This window comes from Triturus cristatus, chromosome 12 (assembly GCF_964204655.1).
Source record: "Triturus cristatus chromosome 12, aTriCri1.1, whole genome shotgun sequence".
Lineage (NCBI taxonomy): Eukaryota > Metazoa > Chordata > Amphibia > Caudata > Salamandridae > Triturus > Triturus cristatus.
This window is the reverse complement of record NC_140595.1, coordinates 393,392,796-393,408,540: the sequence shown is the minus strand read 5'-3', so window position 1 is coordinate 393,408,540 and position 15,745 is coordinate 393,392,796. Positions and strand designations below refer to the sequence as shown.

The following is a 15,745-nucleotide window of genomic DNA, read 5'->3' as shown; positions in this document are numbered from 1 at the left end:
GAGCAAATGTGATTCATGGGCACCTCTCTAAGAAGGTATTGACTACAGCCTGCAGCAGCATTGCTCTGCTGGAAGAGTCCGACTAAGTCCAAAGGTAGAAATATGAGGCACTCATCTGATTCTGAATCTTTCTCCAGGTGCTTTGGCCTCCTTGCATCTAAAAGATCATCCTATACAGAAACGCATCATTTTCAAGATTCTTTGCATTGTTCATTATACCCATGCCAACAGTTGTACAGTTACCCAAGACATATGTTTTGTGCTTATTGCCCTGCCCACTTTCACTGTTCCTCCTCATCCAATTTAGCTTTCATTCCTTGCATTTCCATCACTTGCTTGGGGGGTAACTTCTTTTCTTTCGAGATATAAAACTTTGAAATACCTTCCTACCTAATACAAGGATAACTACTTGCATCTCTCAGTTAAAAAAATGCAAAAAAACTCAGCTTTTCCTTAACATCTGACCCCATGTATCTGATCTTCTTTTTGAGAACCAGGATGACTGTTATGGTATTTGTTGTGCTTTAGAAGGCTAAAGTCACAAATTCAGTGACAGAATGTTACCACTGATTGCATCCATTTATCTTGGGTGACTCATATATCAAACAGTAACTCTAGAGTGCCAGTGAGAACATTATGCCTCCAAACGACCTCCAATATGCAATTATTGTGCTGTGGAAGCCTTCGTAAGCCAATCATTTACACTAGCATGCTAGGGCCAGCAGCAGACTCCCACATATAAGACACACACACATTCACTCGCATCCATTTTCAGTTAACCACTTACATGCATACTCTACTCACAGTATCACTCTATCATTCAGTCTCATTTACAGTTACACTCACACTCATTCTCTCACTCTCCTCTCAGTCCACATGTGCTCTCACAAATACACACTCTCACACCCTCATTCTCGCTCACATTTTTTATTCTTTTGTGGAGTTTTATATAGCGCAAACTAGACCCGGAGTTTTCAGAGCGCTTTACATAAGCACCAGTTGCGTTACAGACGTCTGTATTCATTTTTGTTAGGCACGGGGAGATTAAGTGATTTGCCCAGAATCACAGAATGTTGAGCGTCCCTGCCGAGACACATTCATTCTCAGTCTCATTTATTCTCACCTACACTGGCACTCACAAACACAATCACAAACACTTATGCTGACACATAAAGATACTCTCTGAGAACACTCACATACCTGCATACACATATTTGCGATTTGTTTTTACTTACCTTTAGCCCTTTGTGCCCATCTGCTTCAGCTGCCTGTAAGCGATAGGCCCTTGTAATAGGCCCCGCTCTTTCCTCAGGTACAGAAGAAAGAAACTGAAAGCTGGAGCCTCCACATGAGTCAGCTTTCAGACTCCTGCTTTTTTCCTCACGCTCTCCCATCTTATCACAGAATGAGGTGAGGTCACTGAAGTTCCTGACCCTACCCTACCCTAGACATGATAGAAGAGGGTGAGATGATGGGATATGGAAGCGCAGCTCTGAACACTACAGGGCTGATGCTAAAACCGCCTGGATCTGCCTTTACAGGTGATGCTGCAGTGGAGCACAGATGTGGAGGTGAAGTTTCATCACAGGCTTCATAGGTCATGGCTGCCATTTTGCCAGGCCTGGACAGTCTGTCTGATGGTTGACACAGGGGCCTCTATGCACTTGCACCAGCCACCAGAGAATCACTGAGTCTGGCTAATGTTTGACCCTCTTTCGAATCAAGTGTCAGCACTTTTTTGTTCAACAAACAACGAATAATAGTCTGCGATTCACTACTAGTACAATAAGCACATGGCAGGAAACAAGGAGGGTGGAGGCCTGATACCCATGAGTGTGCACCACGGCTGCATATGGTATCAGTGGAACGCTCCAGGATTGACGTAGAGGTAGATATAAAAGGCAGGGATTACAGACGACAGCAGAATAACCTACATTCAAGACTGAAATTTAATGCACTGTTGTTTTAGTTGACATTAACCAGAAAAGGTACAATGAAACATGGGTCATAAGTTATAGTAAATGTTTAGCAAGTTATCCAGAAGTGAGATGACACTGCGTGTCACTGCTTAATTTGATCCGGTGGTTGCCGGTGGGGGCAACCAGCACTTCTTTTTGGGGAGCGGCACTTTTTTTTATGGAAGAGATAGAAAACAGAGCAGAAAGACAGAATTAGAGACAGACCTAGAACCTGCAATAAAAAGAAAAATCAAGCACTGGCTAGAGTAAGATAGAGAAGCAGAGAGTGTCTGTTGTGGATTAAATGCATGAGCTAGATTCAAGACTATGCAGCCTTGGTATTCAGTGCGCCCATGTTTGATTGGACCAGCAGCGGGTTTCAGAGCAGAGCGTTGTGCACCAGCACTCAATCCATTAGAAATTAAGCCTACTGCATGTAATGTAAAATCTATATTGTAAGTCATACATCTTTGCACTGGAACTCTAAGACCATTTAGTTCAAGCAACCACCTCATAGGCTTGAGTTAGTTGAAGATCATAGTTGGGCATGACAGCCATAGAAAGAATTTTCTTTTCTACTCCCTCTTCATTTTCTTCTCCGCGTTCATCCGTCCGTGCATCTATATGCTTCCCTTTGTCCAGGACATTACAGTAATTTTGACTAATTTTCCCACTCACATTCTACAGTTCTGGTACTTTTTCACTGATGTGACTTCACAATAGTTCAAAGGAAATACCTCTAAAAAGGCATTTTTTCATAAAAACGAGGGAGGGCTTACCATAGATACAATTAATACAAAAACCACAGTGCCTTAAATGATGGATCTATTTGAAGACAAAGGTAAAATAATTTATACCTAGCCTGAAGAAATTAAATTCCCTTTCCCCTACTTCCATGAGGAAAAACAAAATAGGTGTGGGTAAAATTTTAATTATGCAAGCGCAATTTGTATAATTTTGGGGATTTCATGTTACGCTTGTTAGTTGAAATTCAGCCATAATGTCACTTTGGGTAATTCTGTGTGATTTGCATTAAATCTGCATATACACCATTCGCTGTAAAAATTTACTACGAATACATGCGAACAGAATATGTGCAGCTTTTGTTTTCTGTGCTTTTCATTATTTATTTTTTTGCTCCTATTTTTAGCACAAATGCGCTCTTGCGTCAAACGTTACTGGGAGGACTCATTTTGCACTAAAAGATAGCACTAAACGATGGATTTGCATTTTGTGTAATTACACATAATTCTTTTCATAATTTCACACAAATACATGAAAGTAAATTAAGTGAATTTCGCACATCCCTAAAAAAAAGGCTAGTGTCCATTTTATATACCTTAGTGGTCAAAACCTCTTAGGAGAGAATTATGCTATACAAATTAGCAACACATGGCACACTTGTCTTTATTGTACTGCACATCTTCATATCTTAAATCTTACACATAATTTGTTTTGCTTTATCTTAGCAGGTACCCCTTGCAATTTTGAATTAACTATGTGCATTCTGTCCCTATTAAGAGCTTTTTTTATATAAAATAATCTAGAATTGTATCTGATGTAATTTATCTGACTGTAATGGGTTTATCTCAGTACTTCTAATCGGTGCCCACATTTATTTGTGCAACGTAGTTTGCTAACAGGTAGTGTAAACAGCTTACTATTTTGAAATTATAACCCTATACAATTAGTTAATGTATAGAATTTGCTTTTAGGTTACTACATTATGTTATTGCTGTTGGATCGTATGCATTTTATCAAATTGAACTCTTAATTATTTTAGTCTTAACTTCTTGAATTTGTGTCCAAATGTGTGTTTTATGCATCGGTTAAAGACAGTAATCAAAATAAATCAAAAGAAGATAATTACCAATTATAATAAATGTCATTACAAAATAGGGAGCAATTAATAACAATTGATCCTATTATTAGGTCCTGAAACAAAATTAAATTACTTCATTTAAAAACATTGCACCATCCTTTTTTTAACAACAACAAAGAAAAATAGGAGCTACTGTAACAACACATGTAGGGAACCCAAACATTAATAAAATGTAAATAGCACCATGGTACAATGGCATGTGTTAGCCAAAGCAACGTTATATATGGATCACAGACCATCTACAGTTGTGAACAGCCTTTTTCAAAGTAAATACATCAGAGCAGCGAAAAACACAGCTTATTTCCCCTGCTGCTGTGTAACAACGTTTACCTGCTAAGCTACGTTTTATCAGACAAGTAACAGAAACAAAGCAAAACAAAAGACCTTTCTTAAATTAAAGAGACAGATGACTAAAACAGTAAAACACTTAAGAAACCTTTCACGGACTTCCAAATGGACAGACCTCTCTTTTATGCTTAAGCCTTCTACTGTTTTATTTGTGTGTTTAAAAATATTAAACAGCAACGACAGGAATACAACTTCAAAATGCTGAAAGCCAACTCACTATAGTGTACAGGCCTGGGACACATCTATAACACAGAAATATAAACGGAGGCCATGAAGGGATCGTTCTTCACCTCACAGTTCAGAGTGACGTCATAGAGTCCCGTTGTCTGTCTGATGTCACTCAGAACCCCTTTCCTGTTTCAAGTCACACATCTATAACTCTTTGCTTTTCACCTCTGTGTTCTGGGGCACATCAACAGCTTCTGCCTTTGACATCACTTTGAGCCAGTCCATAGAACTCAGCTCAGCTGACTGCCACCTATATCACACGTGGCATGTTTTGTATGTCTCCCCGCTGAGAGATGGTAGAGTAAATACCAGATTACAATTCTTGTTTTTGGATGCTTTCGCACGGCAATAGTGGGGGGAAAGTTGCTTCTGCGCTGTTGCTACGTCATATCAACTTACATGATCCATTGCCATCCTTGCCCCGAGTTCTTTAGAGCCTGTTTACAGTGCTCTACTTGTTTAATCCTCCTAAGATTTCTTGCTCCAAATGTTGTTTTTATATGACTGTTACCTGCACACTATTCTTTGTTCCAACTTACTGTTTTGTTGTTATGTAAAGCGCTCTGATATCCGCAAGGATCTTGTTCGCGCTATATAAGACTTTCAAAATAAATAAATAAATATAGGAATTGCAGGCAATGCTGCCAGGGCTCTCAGAGAGTCCATCAGTGCAGCGCGGGCTCTCTACTCCGACTGAGAGCGGAGAGCACAGATATAGGTGGGGAAGAAGAATGATGGCAGAGAGAGAGGCCAATGACAGGACACTAGGTATTATTTGTATGTATTTGGGTGGGAAGGGCGGATTAATGAAAAGGTGGATTGAGTGACAGGAAATCATACTTTTAATTTGGGTGGGATGGTAAAAGGAAAGGGTGGTGTGGGAGAGTAGCAGGACACATTGGACTCTTTTTTTATCATTTGGGGACAAGCCAAAACTGAGGGTGGTATGGGGGGGCGGTGGAGGATGCCAGGTATTATTTTGTTTAGGGTGTGGGGAGAGTGATGGTCAGAAGGAAGTGGGTGGGTGGCAAGACACCAGGTTTACCATGGGACAAGGAGCTGACGCAGGGAGGCCGTTGTGTGTATAGCTCCTCTGCGAGGCCTCTATCCCTCTATAGCTGCTGAAAGTAGGGGCAGATGATTTGGGTCGTCCATACATATTGTCAAATTATAAATTGCTGACAGTGAATAACAGGGATGCTCTTCACTTTGTGGCTCTGAGTGACACGATAGTCTCCTCGAGCTTTGTTCTTGGATTATTTGATGTCGCTCAGAACCGCAGGGTTAAACACGTTTCTGGTATTCACTGTTACCCACGTGAAACTCTATACAAAGTGTAAAGCTTCTTCAGGAAGACTTTGTGCAAAACAAACTTTTCTGACAAATTTTCCTGACTTCTGTGACGTTGTGGCAGTTGTCACTAAATTTGGATGTTAACTGCAGGAACATCTCTGTCTGCAGGTGCACTCATATTTTAAACCCCATGTGCTTTACAGCTTACCCCAATATGGCTTCTCATGTCTTGTCTTGGTTGTGCGGAGGAGAGAGTGCCCAGGAAGAAGTGGAACACATACAGTAAGAAACACAACTGTAAAAGGTTAAGTATGTACCAAGGGGTCTTTTCTCACCCCAGTACTCTAAGTGCCACCACAGAAGGAGGCAGGCGCGCAACGCCCATTGGACGCAAAGGGCTTCTGCCCCCTCCCCCTCCCTCGTGTGGCAGCCCGGGATGAGACCGCTTCCCGGGCACACACACAGCCGCACCCGAGCACTTCACAGGTCTTTAAAATACCATTTGTATGTTAATGAGGCCTCGCTGTTGTTTCACCCCTTCTAAGAGCCCCTGCGCCCCACTCTTGCTTAAAGATTCAGCCCCCCCGAAATTTTTTCTTAGCCCCCCCGAAATTTGGCTCTAGTTGCGCCTCTGGAAGGAGTGATCTATCATCTCATTGTTGATGACGACCCTTGGGACAGCTCTGCTGAAAACACAATTTTTACTACTTATGCATATACAAACCCATATGTAGGGTCCGGCCTACTAAATACACCTTCCCCACTTCAACCATTCTTCAGAATATGGCCGATGGCTCAGTGAGATGAACGGTTAGCTGTACCGACGGTAGTGATCTGCCGGTAAAGAACCTAGCAAGACCAGCTCATCCTTCTGAGGCTGGTTAATTGTGTACTGAAAAGAGAGCAATAGAGGGTCTGTTTCTACAATGCTTAGAACCGGCAGTGAGGCGTGAAGCTAGGGTGACCAGACGTCCCGGATTTCCCATGACAGTCCCGGTTTTCAGAGGACTGTCCCAGTGTCCGGATGACTTTCCTAAATTTAAATACATGTCCCAGTTTTTGGGGAAAAAAGGTCAGGACAACCTGCAAAGCAGAATTAAAAGGTATGCTGTGCTCTCCTTTCAGAGGTACATCCACAGTCTGAAACAATGTAAGTAATGTATGTGTTTCTGTCAGGCAGTACAGAAGCAGATAGGCTGCCGCTCCCAGCAGAAAGTGAGAGTGGGAAGGAGGGGTGAGAAGGAGGGGGGGGGGGCAGAGACGCAGAGTGGAGTTACTGCCACAGCTAATATCACGTCAACATAGTTTTCTATAAATGTGTTCCCATGTGTGTGTGTGTATATATATATATATATATATATATACACACACACACACACACACAAATACAGGCACACATTTACAAAGCTACTTTTACACAAGTTAAAGGCACATATTGACAAGACGACTAGCAGATATATATGGGCCTGTATTTAGAAGGCCACGCAAAAACCGGGACAGGCCAGCTATAGTCGGGAGACTAAATGATTTAGTCCTTCTTTAATGTCTGGCCTGCCCCGGTTTTTGCTTCTCAGAAAATGGTCAGCCTACATGAAGCACTATATAAAAAAACGTAATTGTCTTCAGCGATTGGCTACACAAAATCGCCTATGATTTGCTTACGAAAATTAACCCACATCACCTCAAAGTCAATGCTTTTTTTGCAAACCGAAAGAACATACAACATATTTTATTCGAGTGACTCTGGGTTTGCCAAGCAGGTGCACGTTGTTCCAAAAGCAAGGCGTTGCCTTCGGTTTGCAGCAAATTGTGTGTTTTTTACCCAACAAAGGGGAACATTCACGTCTCGTGCGGCGTCCGCATCTACTTACACTGGCAAGGCAGGCGGACTCGAAGACCGGCTATAATTAGAAACTTGCAAGGAACGGCGCGGGGGGGGGGGGGGGCGAGGTGCAATGTCCAAGTTGCCGGTTTAATGTGTGACGAAGTACCTATCAGAAGACAAGCTGCAGAGATCCATTCTATTTTTCACGTAAATAACTTTAGAGAGCGCGACACCGAAGCTTCCTTTCCCGGCGACCTAACGTACACAAATTCAACTCTTGATTCCTATTAAATATGCTACAAAATAAAAATAGAAAACGAGCAATTATATGAATATATGTCAGTCTCATTGTTTGAAGTATGCTATATAAAAGTTGTATTTTTTATTGACATATCACTTGAACAGTTAATATACGTGCTAATTGTTTCGGCCTTTGCCGTTTTGCACCTGGACTAAATGTCTTTTTGTTTTGTTCTTTCTCTCCAGCCGAAAAAGATTTGCATTACGGTACAAAACAGCAAGTCCCATTCTCTGCAGCGTGCACTAACTTCGGCGCCTCTAACTCCAGGGTTGCTGCGTGCCTGGACTGGGACCAATAATCCATCAGCGGCCAATAGGTGGCGCTGTGGAGGCGTGAACCAGCCGAGGACACAATAGAATATTGTCTTCTCGCTCTTTTGCAGGCAGGATCTCTTGCTGTGAAGATTTACAAGAACACGGGGGAGGGGTGGGTAGTCGGCATTCAGCCGTGCTTTATGAAATTAACTAAGCGGAGCCAGTACCGCAGCCCTCCGAAAACCGCGCTCCAGGTGCATTTCTAGATCCTGTCACTGGTGAGAGGGCTCACAAAAAGGTGCGTCTGAACTTAAAACCACTAAAGCTCATTTTTTAATTGACTTTTAACAGAAAACATGACTTTTAACAGAACGTACTTTTATTTAAGCAGTTGTCCTTTTACTCTGTTTATGACAACACGTTGGGTGTCTCTGCCGAGGCCAGCTCCCACCTCGACAAATAACACACCTCGACAAATAACACACCTGCCAAAATTGTAACAGCCGAGGAACTTGCATCCACGTGTCAGCGTGGGGTGCGTGCACAGAAAAGGGCTATGCACTTGCGTTTGTGCTGGGAAGCAGGGTCAGTGTGTTTGGGTTAGCTCAGGGTGAACACAACCAGCAAGGAATGGTGCTTTTCGCAAGCAACATATGCACCAAAACACGTCTGTGCAAAGCAGCTCACACGAAGCAAACACGGATCAGACTTTACACAGTCTTAACTGTGCACAGAAACGGTTTGTTCAATACACAGAGACGCCAAAGGACGTATTCTGCAAAGGAGCACGTAAACAGCAGGATACTACAGCTAAATATCAATAAACACCTTTAGATAAGTTAAAAAAAACCACTACCGGACCCCTATTGAAGCGCGTTGAAGCTTGTGAAAGTGAGAGGCTGTGTTGCTTTCACAACAGCGTCTAAAGGTGAAGAGTTCAGGACAGTGTCCCTATGAAGAACTAACTTCTCGGCCCTGTGGCGCTCAGCAGTAGCTTTCCATGTGGAGCACAGCGCCAAGTTCACCCTTGGCAGGCAACGTCCCTCAGCTTTGTGGAGCGACAAAGAGTGCGGACCAGTACAGGGAGTGCTCTCAAAATTAACAACGTTACCCTCTTCTTAATTGGGCCAGGGGGCAGTGCGCAGAGGACAAGTGCTCCCTAAATCGGGTACGACCTCCCTGAACCCTCCCTCAGGGGCTCGCGGGGAGGTTTATGGGGCGCGCAGCTTTAAATTAACCACTTAGCGACCTGGGCACCAGCAGCATAGGAGCGCTGCCAATCTTCCCATGGCAAAACTTCTTTAAATGGTGGCTTTCGGGGCTTCCCTCGCAGAACCCACGCACAAAAGACAAAAAGTTGATACATAAATGAGCCATTTTAAATTATGTGATCTTGGGAGAGCACGCGAGCTGTGTATTCGTATTTCTAATGGGATTTGCCAGTAAAGAGTGTTTGTTTCCACGTTTATATTGCAATTTATGATGCAAATAATCCGATGTATGGGCACATAATACCCCAAGTCACACTATGCATTATTAAAACGTGCATATAAAAATGCTGCAAAATAAACCGACCGCAGTTATAATGTTAAGATCCGTACGTGTGCAGAGGAACAATAACGCATATTTTTGCCAGATAAAGTGATAAATGAGTGCGTGTAGGAACACATAGTAAAGTGTAGTCAAGCATAGTGCGTCGACTTTTAGGATGCAGGAGAACAGCTCCCCCTGTCCCCTGGCGTCCTTGGGTACTCGGCGCGTGCAGATACAGCGCCCCGAAAGGGTTAACATGTGCCGGTCCCGGCTGACAGTCAGCTGATCGACCCTGATCGACAGCTCGGAAAGTTTCCTTGTTTCTAGAGCATTATGCTAATGACCAGATCCCGGCCGCCCATTGGCCCCGAGCCGGAGTCAATTTCCCATTTGAAACCCGACGTCACAGCAGCTATAAAACTCAGCAATGCTTTTAAACTCTCCTGTTGGAGGATCCCTTTAAAATAACCCTGGGCTTTCTTGTAGCAATTCGCTGTTTTTCTCACTCCTCGTGAACTTGTTTTCCTCTCCTCTCTGCCCGCCCCTATTGCAACTGTATCTCTCCTGGCAACTTTTGCAGACTCGAGGAGAGGGGGCTGAAAAAAAAAAGGCATGAAGTGTTAACAAAATCTGAACTTCCAGCTCTGCAGCTCTCGAGGCAGCCTTCACTGCACGGGGAGGGAAAGTGCAGCGCCGATGCATCTGTGCGAAAGGCTCTGCCGGGGGACCAGCCTTTCCTGAGAGCCCTCCAAAGACTCCGCTAAGACTGCAGGAAAAAGGGGGGAAGCACCCAAAAGTGCCAGTGGAGCGGGCCGGCGGTGCGCTGGTGGCTGCCCCCCTGCACCCCTCCTGGAGGGCTGTCAGCAGCGCGGGGATGGCATCAGACCTGGCAATGGCCAGCTCCGACCTGCCCACTAGTCCCCTGGCCATGGAATATGTTAATGACTTCGATCTGATGAAGTTTGAAGTGAAAAAGGAGCCGGTGGAGAGCGATCGCATCATCAGCCAGTGCGGCCGCCTGATCGCCGGGGGATCGCTCTCGTCCACCCCGATGAGCACACCCTGCAGCTCGGTGCCCCCCTCGCCGAGCTTCTCGGCGCCCAGCCCGGGCTCCGGCAGCGACCAGAAGAGCCCCCTCGAAGACTACTACTGGATGACCGGCTACCCGCAGCAGCTCAACCCCGAGGCGCTCGGATTCAGCCCGGAGGACGCGGTCGAGGCACTAATCAGCAACGGCGGCCACCACCACCCGCCACTGCCGCCCCAGCAGCAGCAGCAGCTCCAGGGCTACGATGGGTTCCGGGGCGGCCAGCAGTTCCCCGGCGCCGGGGGTCCCATGGCCGGGGAGGAGATGGGCTCGGCTGCGGCCGTGGTGTCCGCGGTGATCGCAGCCGCCGCCGCACAGAACGGGGCACCGCACCACCACCATCATCACCACCACCACCACCTGCCCGGCGGCGGCCACCACCAGCACCAGCCGGGCAGCGGCCAGCAACAGCCCCCTGGAGGCGGCGGGGGGTCGCTGCTCGCCGGGCTGCACTCGCACCACGGCGGCGGCGGGTCCTCTCTGCACCTGGACGACCGCTTCTCGGACGACCAGCTGGTCAGCATGTCCGTGCGGGAGCTGAACCGGCAGCTGCGCGGGGTGAGCAAGGAGGAGGTGATCCGGCTGAAGCAGAAGCGGCGCACCCTGAAGAACCGCGGCTACGCGCAGTCCTGCCGCTTCAAGCGCGTCCAGCAGCGCCACGTCCTGGAGTCGGAGAAGACGCAGCTGCTGCAGCAGGTGGAGCACCTCAAGGCCGAGATCTCCCGGCTGCTGCGCGAGCGCGACGCCTACAAGGACAAGTACGAGAAGCTGCTCAGCAACGGCTTCCGGGAGCGCGGCTCGGCCAGCAGCACCGAGAACCCCTCCTCGCCCGAGTATTTCATGTGAGTGCCCACTTCACACCCTGGCTGGGGGGCGATCCTGAGCCAAGCTTGCCACTTCTGAATTTTTCCATAACTTTTTTTTAAATTAAACTAAAATAAAACAACCTGAAACACTTTGAGTTGTTGGGCTGTTTTAAGCTTCTCACATTGAGTTTTTACCATGACAGTTTTTATTTGTTTTCTTACTTTTTTTTAATTGGCTTGCTTCGTAATGATCCAACCAGCCACACAGCACTCAGTTGGTCACTTGAAGCTCTTTTTTGAAACTTGCCACCCGTTAAAGTTCATACAGTTGGAGCTAACTTTCTTAAAGAAAATTAAAAAGTAATACAAATACTGTCCCGTCACAACAAGACCCTCCTCATCTTTCCATCCGGCCATCCTGACATCGTCATGTGGCCACCTTCAGCTCCTCATGTGACCACAGTGGTTCGGCTAACCTGAGCACTTCATTTGGCCACCGTGGTCTGGCCACCTTTTGAGCACTTCGCGTGGCCACCCTGATCCGGGCAACCTAGTCTCTCAGCGAGCTATCCACAGCTCTTCCCTGGGCTACACTGAACCTTATATGTGGCCATCAAGACCTCTCAGTGTGACCAACCTGACCTCACAAAGTGGACCTCCCGAGCTCTCCTTCACAGATTTTCGAGCTTGCAGAATGTGAAAATTGTAGACTGCGGCTTGCTGAGCTCAAACCCTTCTAGCCCCTTGTGTGCTAAAAGAACTAGAAACTAGATCAACCTGCCAAACCTAAGTCTGCAGCAACCCTTCGGTGTACATGTGAGTTTTTGGCCCTGGTTCTGCCAAAAGTAAGACTTTATTTTCCCATTACAACACCATATTCATCTCATGCATTGTGCTTGCTATTTTTTTTTTAGCAGCAATGGACTATAAATGTTTGAAAGAAAAGACTTTATGACAAAGGAGACATTATATTATTAAAAAAAAGCCCTGCATGCTGGACATGTACGGTCTAATTATTGAGAATTTTTCTTTGTTTTCATTTTGCTTGGGAAATTGACTATTTGGAGACTGGAATGGCATGACATTCATCTTTTTTTTCTTTTAATGCCTCATCACTTTTTTGGTTTAAAAGCAAAAAAGTGCAACTCAGATCCTCTCTGTGAAACATTGCATCTATCTTTTCTGAACTGTTTTGAGTTATGCAAAATCCCCAGACTTCCATTTAAATGCACTGAAGGCGTTTTAGCAAAAGATATCCGATATGGATTTTGATAATTTAATGTGGTGAAAAGAAGGAACTTTGAAGCGTGTTTGAAAAGAATAAGTGCTCAGTATGGCACAAACACCATCATGTTGCCTGAACAGTCTAAAACTTATTTTTTTAAAGATCTGCCCCATTTTTTGCATTTGGTTTCTGTCAAATGTGGATTGCTATGGGTTTCTACTCATAGACCATCATTTGATTTAGTTTTCTTACAATCTGTTGGCCATTTTAAAATGTATATGCTACAGATAAAGGAATGTTATAGAAACATTTGAAAAAAGTTAGATCTGTTTAGATGTAGGCTTTTTTTTTTTAAAGATTGATGCACTAAATCGTTTACTGTTGTGATGTAAAGGGGTAGAATTTGAAACGGGCTGTTAAAAAAGTAGTTTATGCAGCATGTGCTTGCAACTTAAATCTAAGTTGGGTATGTGTAGTTCTTGCTATACCACTGACTGTATTTGAAAACCAAAGTATTAAAAAGGGGCACCCCAGTTTATATTTATGGGGGTATTTTACATTCAAAATGTATGTTTTTCTGTTTTTCAAAACTGAAGTATTTGGGACTGAATTGCACTAAGATATAACCTATAAGCATATATTAAACCATTGCAAACATGTTTAGAACGCTAATACAGTTTTATGCAGTTAAAAATGGCATTACTGCACAGTTTAAGATGATGCAGATTTTTTTACAGTTGTATTGTGGTTCAGAACTGGATTTTCTGTAATTCACAAATTCCACACACTTAAAGGCAATAATCCGTAAAATTTTATGTTCAGGGATTTATACCCTTTCTGTCTTTTAAAATGGAAAGCAAAGGTTATCACAATAAATATAAAGCAATCTTTACAGTTATTTTTCTTTTTCTCATGTATTTTGCTGTGCAAAATTGTTTTATACGTTGAGTTACTAATATGCGTGTTGATTTTATGTGCTTGCTCTTATTTGCAAACGTATGGTTTTATTGAGAGGACCTCCAGCGTACAAAAAAGCAAAATGCAGGTTTTGAATCTATACCGGGTTCAAGTGTGCAGGCTGGAAAAAGAAATTACATAATTTGTACATGTATTGCATGTAGACTGTAAAGTCAGTTTGGTTGCAACATGACTAATTCACAGGCCACAAAAATGACATCTCAGAGTAATTTTATGAGGTGGAAAAGTTTGAGAGTCTTCCCTGCTTACAACCTGCTCCTTTCTAATCTATTGTCCTCCACTTTTTAGGTTATTAGCCTTTGGACATTGGAGGTAAACAAATCTCATAGTAGCACAATAAGGCTGAAGTGTGTGGCCTTGCCTGTGTTCCCATAACCTGGACTAGTTTAGACATTCTACTTTTTGCACATGTCCATCTAAAAAGTCATCTGTATGTGCATATTTTTGTTCACGTGCAGATAACATACAGAGATGTGCCCCAATAAAACACTTCCTCATGCAGGCATATGACAAGTGGAAATATTTTTCAAATATATATTTATTTTATAAAGCAATATTTGGGATATAATATGACCTGCCCTTTATAGTTAGCATGAACATACTTTGGCCCAACTTTTAAGTGGCAGTCTTTACTTAAATTTGTAGTATTTAGCAAAATGCCCCCTTTGCTGATCATCAGTGGTCAATTAAAAATTTAGTGGTTCAAAGTGCATTACTTTGACGCATTGTGGTCTCCAGGAGGACTGATGGAAAAGGCTGGCTTTCGGATGAAATGGACATGATGCAGCAGTGTGATTATCTAATTTCTGTGACTAGCCCTTGTTGGCTTGAAAAATCACACAAGACTAAAAGAAAGGCAGTTTTAACTACTGTAGTTAAACGTACACAGAAGGAGCCATGAACGCCTACCTAGCCAGTTACATCCAGGAATACAAACCATTGGCAGAGATAATCGCAAATGGCACGTCTTCAACCCTGAACCATATCTTAGCTTGTAAAAGCAAATTTCCTCTGCATTGTCAACTTTTGCATAGTGTGGTTTTAGATGAAGACAACCTAGAGTAGAATTTGTGTAAATGGCTAGTCCCTGGTATAGGGAGAAGGCTGCCTAACAATAGCCCATCACTGCAGGCAAGTTCAAGGTGGCTAATCATCGCTGTAGAACATTTGTTTTTGCTTTGGTAATTTATGTAGCCACAACAGCTTTCCCCATCAACATTTAATCCCTCATGTTGCACCACATTCTAAATGAAGGCCCCTAATCCTATATTCCAGTTCACTTCACCCTACGTTGTATGTAATGTATAATTACAATGCAAGCCGATTACACATGGTTGATTAGAAAGTTACCTGCAAATGTAGATTTATCTTGTCTTCCACCCAATATGCACAGAATATAAAACAGCAGGATCGCCTAATGCAAGCAAACAAAAACGCCCTGTTCACACCAAAAGCATTTTCTGACTTTCAAAAGTCTCTTCTCCATGGAGTTCAAATTGAAATGTTGATATTTTTTATTGAATTGAATTTTTCAAATGAAAGGGATAGTGTTTTTGGAGAAAGTGCTGCTAATCTCTGTAGCAAAGATTCTGTACCTGCAAAGGGAAAGCGAACCGCTTTGACCATGTGATACAGATGTACAGTGTAATTTAAAATTTTTACCAGGCAGATCTAACCTTTTAATAAAAAGAAAGTGAAGGCAGTCACCAAGTTTCCTGTATTTCTTTCACAGCCATGCCTTAAAAGAAACATTACAAATGAAAATGTGTACTATAAAGTGATATCCCTCATGTGACGCATGTTTTATTGTGCTTAACCACAGTTACAGTCTTTCAGCGTGTGATTGGATCTATGTGAATTCAAAGCTGGAAATTAGCTACCCTGCAGGCCCTCAGAAAGGGCCAGGGCCTGAAAACAGAGTCTATTCTTAAAGCATTTAAATGTTAAGTCCATTTGAGGCTTTTTGTCATGCCCCAAGGCATTGTGACATACTGTTTCTGCATCCAGGTTTCTTAATGCTAATCTGT

At 43.6% G+C, this 15,745-nt stretch overlaps 1 protein-coding gene across 1 annotated transcript; it reads left to right on the top strand.

The window, feature by feature from the left end:
* Positions 1-9,686: 9,686 nt before the first annotated feature.
* Positions 9,687-15,424, top strand: MAF (MAF bZIP transcription factor). Its single transcript, XM_085636854.1, has one exon. The coding sequence runs from the start codon at positions 10,497-10,499 to the stop codon at positions 11,553-11,555; it is 1,059 nt and encodes a 352-aa protein (XP_085492980.1). The 5' UTR covers positions 9,687-10,496; the 3' UTR covers positions 11,556-15,424.
* Positions 15,425-15,745: the final 321 nt, after the last annotated feature.